Source organism: Dendrobium catenatum, unplaced genomic scaffold, assembly GCF_001605985.2.
Source record: "Dendrobium catenatum unplaced genomic scaffold, ASM160598v2 fragScaff_scaffold_849, whole genome shotgun sequence".
NCBI lineage: Eukaryota > Viridiplantae > Streptophyta > Magnoliopsida > Asparagales > Orchidaceae > Dendrobium > Dendrobium catenatum.
In genome coordinates, this window is record NW_021319311.1 from 212,866 (window position 1) to 219,213 (window position 6,348).

The 6,348-nt window shown below is 35.0% G+C and overlaps 1 protein-coding gene across 1 annotated transcript; it reads right to left on the reverse strand.

Annotated features, from left to right (window-relative positions):
• Positions 1–569: 569 nt before the first annotated feature.
• Positions 570–1,689, reverse strand: LOC114580193. Its single transcript, XM_028696875.1, has 2 exons — positions 1,259–1,689; positions 570–1,167 (listed from the first exon to the last, which is right to left on the reverse strand). The coding sequence occupies exons 1-2, from the start codon at positions 1,662–1,664 to the stop codon at positions 1,154–1,156; spliced, it is 420 nt and encodes a 139-aa protein (XP_028552708.1). The 5' UTR covers positions 1,665–1,689; the 3' UTR covers positions 570–1,153.
• Between the last annotated feature and the right edge of the window lie 4,659 nt (positions 1,690–6,348).

Here is a 6,348-nt window from a genome sequence, read left to right on the forward strand (position 1 = left end):
TTATTCAACAACCTATGCCCTACTTTAAAGCTATCAATGAAACAAGCAAAAGATATATATACAATATATAAATATAAGAATTTTAACGCAACTTAATTTGATCTGTTGGTTAGAATTTTTGACTATTAACTAAGAGGTCCTAAATTTGAGTATTGTGTATGTTTCTCTAAGATCACAGATTTGTGGCATATATTTTGTGATTTATTGCTGAACATTCATAAAGTGATATAAATTAATAAATAAATGATGATCAAAAGTTGATAGTTTAAAGAGATATTGAAAAACATTAAAATGATAGATTAAAGTTTTTTTTTTAACAAACAACAATTTTACTCCACTAAAGAAAAAAGACTTACAAATAAAGATCAAAAGAAGTCAAAGCACGAAATAACAACATCTAAATTATCATAATAAGCGACATATTGCACTGCAATATGAAAAAAGAGAAGTAATCCAAAATTAGAGAAATTAAAAGAGGTCATGAAGCCAATCAGACACAGATCGCCACCGAGTTGCCAAGCTTGGACCGTTCATTGGAGGAACAGAAACATCAACAAGAAGTTCCAAGTACACATCAAAGACCAAGAAGATGAATCAACAACCAAGATTGCTAAAACAAGCCCAGGCCATTCATGGGGCGTACATGAAAACTAACTCATCATTGTTCGCATAACAAAAGACAACATCCCACAATCCCATGAGAGGAGCCCCCACAACCATAAGCAAACCCAAACAAGCCAAAACATAATACACCAGACCAACAACCCCACTGGCCAAAATCTATCCAGCATAGTAATCAGGAAAAAAGAGTAAGGGGGACCAACAACAACAGACCCCATTAAAAAATAAGCTCCAACCAGCAACCGAACCATTTACTATCTTTTTTGCTTTTCTCCGACCTCATTTTCCACCTCTACAACTAAAAAACGTTTTCAAGGATCCTACTAACATTCAAACTATACATTTTATCCATCGAATCATCAAATTCATCCCCAAGACTCTCACAAGGTGAGGAAGCAGCCTTATCCAAGTCGTCCGAGAGATCCAAAGAGGGATACTTCAAATTCCACGACAATTGAGCTTTCAAGTCTTTGTTTGAAATAAGGGAGTTGGTACATCTATGAAGGATGCATATTCATTTGGTTTTGTAGTATTAAGTGATAACTCCTTATAGAGAAAGAGTGAGGGGACTCAACATTAGCAGTAGAAGAAGATCCATTCAACAATGTCAAATTTAAAAGACAAATTTTCTACTCACCAATAGTAGGTGAAGTAGGAGGCTGACAATCAGTAGGAACTGAATTGATGTTATCAATGTCCATAGCACCCAAATCGACAGGTTTGGAAGAACGCTCCACCCAAAAGGTGCGCAAATGCATACATTCATTTTCCAAAAGACCCACAACAACAACATCTGCATTATCAACCAAAGTTAAGTCAACACAAGCATTGCCTTGGAGATTATCATGCACTCCATTAGAAGGCCTATCACCCAAATCAACAGTAGGATTAACTAAGTGCAAGTCCAACTTACAGACAGCAATGATATGATTATCCCTAGACAACGAAGGCTCCTTAATTAATTGAGGATGAAGCCGAGCACATTCTTTTATACCATGACCTAAAGATTTGCAATGCTTACAAAAGGATAGAAACTCTTCCATCACAAAACTTTGAACATAACCAAATTTTTTGGCCTATCCAAACACTATTAGGATATCGTTTCATGATATCAAGCTCCACCAACACTTCCCCAATCAATGAACGAGAGCTCACCGCAATGGCAGTATCAATGCGAAGGGGACGACCAAATATGGAGCCGAAGCCGTGAAGAATATTGGGAGCAAAAAAATGAGGGTGAAAGTTTGGGAAAGAGATCAACACCGGAACAATGTGGGATTCTTCCGCAATGTCCACAACGGGAGACCACTTAATCAATTTCATAAAATAGTTACTAACAAAATAAGATTGGTGAGCAAAAACTCTCCAATAATCCATGTCACAACGCAATTTTATTATAACATGATGAGAATCCAGCAAGGTAATTGAGAACTCACCAGTCAATTCCAATTTAAAGAAAAACTTCCTAATCATATCCAAAGATGGCCTACTATTAGGGAAATAGCCAATAAGAGAGAAAGCAAAAGGGGCATCAAGAGCTAACACTTCATTCTCAGAAATCCACAGAGAAGGAATCCCCCTAAAAGTGGAGGTTTTAAGATCTGCAGAAGAAATCGATGGTGCATCCCTAAACAAGGCATCAAGGAAAGAGCGAGAGTTGATTTTGTCATTGAAAAAGCCAGGGTCAACCAACATTTTTGGTTAACTTTTTAACTAGGTAACTATATATTTTAAAAAAAAAAGATTAAAAAATTGGATAGTACCTACAAGAAAAAAATTTTAAACAAATCACTTAAGATCTTGAGGATTTAAGACTTATGTAAAATCAAGTTTTTTCGTTTCGAATTCTTTTACATAAATTATGATGCGAGTTTATGCAAAGAGTTAGATAACTCTATAAAGTCTTACAGAGTCAACTCAAATTCGTGTTCAACTTGAAATTGATCTAATCCAAATTCAATTAATCCAAATTCATGAGTCAACTCAAACCCAACTCATTTAATGAATAGGTCAAAAAAACCAACCATTTATCAAACGAGTCAATATGATCTCAAATTTTTTTGGGACAAATTCATGGGCCATTTATTGACGGTTCTATTATATAAATATTTTCATAGTTAAGTACCATTCAAAAAATAGTTCCATTTTTTTTTAAATCAAAATTATCTCTTGTGATATATTTAGACCAATTCATAAAAAATAAATGTAATACTTATTTATTAAATAAAATTAAATTTAAAATATTTATATAAAAAAAAATCAAATGTTACCTCTCAAAATAATGTATATTAGTTTGGTCAATCATATTTATAATTTATAATCATATAATATAGAATTTTTAAGAGGGAGACGTGTCACGCTTCTGCTGCTTCATGTAGTGATACGCTGGAACTTCTCTATTGCCGTGATCATGTGAAGTTGGCGTATCATATATTCTTACAGGTGGAGAGATGGCGAAGAATGCCAGAGAGCTACTTGCATTTAATGCCATAATTTAGTTGGTTGTATGTTGCAATGGGAGAATAGCGTGTAAATTTTGATCTCTAAGGTCATCTCCAACTAATAGTGAAATCAGTGTTTGTCATCCGCCGCGAGCTCCAACCGAACGTAAAATTCAACAATATTTTCACGAGATGAACAGCGACGGCAATATTAACATCGCATTGTTCACAAACGTCATTTTTCTTCCTGTTGGAGAAAGAATATACTCAAAATATTTATTTGAGTTATGAAATAAATCTGGTTGCACATAATTGACTGCATTCTGGAGTGAAAATAAGTTTTTCGGTTGGACGTTGGAGTACCCTAATTAACGAGAAATTATTCTATACAGAGACCGGACGACAAGAATCATCCGAATTTACTGCACTTTAACAACATTTTGTTGCGCTTTTACAAATACTTAGCAAAATGACAACAAATATGTAATTATGATGAATATTTATTGCCCTTTTGTCAAGTATTTACAAAAGCACAACAAAAGGCAACAAATATTCAATTAGTAGGATATTTGTAACGCTTTGCCTTTTTTAACAAATTGACATTCATAATTATATATTTGCTGCACTTTTATTGAATATTTATAAAAGCGCAATAAAAAGGACAACTAAAGAGCAACAAATCCGAACGGTTCTAATTGCTCAGTCACCACACAGAATAATTTCTCCTAATTGATAGGAGTGAAAAAAAAAAGTCATCTCCCTCTCTCTATATAGCACTCATTGATGGTGTCCAATCAGTCAAAAAGTGTCCTCTATGCTAAGAAAATTTAACAAAAACCATGGTAGGCAATCAACCATATAATCCCCGGCTCCAATTAGGGGTGTCAATTTTTACACGGCCCGAATCCGACCTAAAAAAATCTGGGTTAGGGTCAACTCAAACCCGAAATGGGTCGGGTTCAGGTTTAACAAATCAACCCATTTTAAAAATTAGGTCGGATTCAGGTTAATCTAGTAACCCAAAATTGACACGAAAACTTGTTTTTGACCCAAAAACCCTAGATTAACCCGTTTTTTAACCGAAAATTGAAGATTGACCCAATTTTTTACCCGAAAACTAACAATTTTGGGTCAACTTCAGTTCATTCGTGTCGGGTCGGTTTGACCCGGACCCGAATCAGGCGTGTTCGGTCCGAAAACCTGACCCGTTTTTTAAAACGGGTTGGGTTAGGTTTGACCCGAATAGTGTCGGATCAGTTCCGAATTCGACCCAATCCCAACCCATTGACCCAAATTGACACACTAGCTCCAATGACCCAATTTCATCCACCCCAGAAAACAAGGCAGGCATCAATCATACTACCATAAGTAAATAAAGTTTTATAGTCTGTCCTTACTGGACACTTCATTGTTCTTATCTTTGACAGTAGAAGAAGAAGAAGAAGAAGAAGGTCTATTAGCATTAGAAGAAGCCGCCCCTACTTCCTGTACATCCACAGTACCAGGAAACTCCTCTTTCACTTCCTCAATAGCCAGTGTTCTCCTCGAGCCTTCAAGAGCTACACCAAGTACAATGTTATCTTCAAAAGAAGGCTTCGTGGTGGCCTTTGTTGTATGATCTTCACTTGGTTTACCTGTTGGACGAGGCTTAGTCTTTTCGTCCCCGTTGATTCTTGAAGCAGGCTCTACTAGAAGGAATGGACGGTCGGTTGCAGCAGCGCGAGTGAGGATGGTTTCTGCATAAGGGATGTTGTCGAGGGCGGTGTCGCCGTATATTTTGTGAACTGTGCGAATTGGTGTTGCGAGCCTGGCCCGGTGATGGCTTACGACTCTCAGTAGATCCTGTAAGACGCCTTCCTGCTTGCATTTTCAAAGAGGTCAAATGAACTGATGTGATTGGGATAAGTTTGATTGAGTAAATATGAAGATAAAATAGAATTTTCAAAAGAATCAAGTTTGATGAATAGATAGTCCTCCCAAACAAATTTGATAAGAGTATTTAAGTCTTGTAATGTGAACCACAATCAAAAGGGTAGAAAAAAAAGGATCAAAATGATCTATTGACTCTTTATGAAAGGTTAAAATGTTCCTTAATTATATTAAAAGATTATTTTGATATCACAACTCTTTAAAGAGAATCAAAATAATCTCATCCTGAGACTATTTCGATTCCTTTTTAAAGACTTAAGGGACCAAAATGATCTTTTAATATAATTGGGGATTTTTTGGTCATCCATAAAGAGTTAATGGACTATTTTGATCATTTTCCCTTCTGATGTATAAAGCAATAAATATAAAAATAATATTAAAAAGAAGAAGATTATTTTCTCCTACAAATAGAAAATTCCATATATATATATATATATATCAATTATTTGGGGCTTAGAACTGATTGTATGAATACCCTAAAACAGCACTGAAAAGTATTAACTTAGGCTTCATTTGAAATGATTTTTTTACTGCTTCTTAAAACAGCTTTGGAGTAAAAAATTTTTTTACTAAAAAACTATTTTAAGAAGCAGTAAGAAAGCCGTCCCAAACGAAGCCTTAGTCTCCCTATACTAATTAAATTTTGTTGGTCCAATAGTGAAGTTTTCAGACTCTATTAGGCTCTTCAAACCTACCAACGTAGAGTTCAACCGCAAGCTTAACAAATCAATATTTATTACAACAAAATACCCTTGGTCAAAACTACTTTCTCCTACAAGTAAAACCAAAAAGAGGGGCAATGAGAGGAAATACGAGAGACAGAGAGAGAATGGGGAGTAGGGTTGGCATGCAAATTATTATGGTCGTATATTTCGATGGCTTCAGCTCAATTTTAGCAAAAATTGCTGCGGAACCAACTTAAATTTTTTGTTTATACTGATTTCAAGAATTTCAATTCAATCTCAACAGTTTTGACAAAGGTTCAGAATAAATTTAGGAGTTTCATCCAAAGCTCACAAATTTTAAGCAAAATTAGCTCTGTCTTGAACAATCATCAATATTTTATTACTGGAGCCTACCAGACTTCAATTGTTATAACATAAACTTTGAAATCAATAAAACCAAAATTGAAATCTAATTTTAAAGGCTTGGAGGTTAAAGGAAAAACGAATAGAGTTAGATGGGGTGGGGGGCTGCCAGCTTCCACTTCAGTAGATCTGTATCTAAATATGGGTTAAGTTTTTGTAGTGAACATTATGAACTATCCTAAATAAGGAGGTTAAGAGAATCCTAACTGGTATTTAAAAAAAGATGTAAAGCCTACGACCCGCAATAAGTAGAAAAAAAAAAAAAAAAA

Excerpts from the sequence above, each read along its gene's own strand:
- LOC114580193 (XM_028696875.1), bottom strand. The coding sequence starts at position 1,664 with ATGGAAGAGTTTCTATCCTTTTGTAAGCATTGCAAATCTTTAGGTCAT.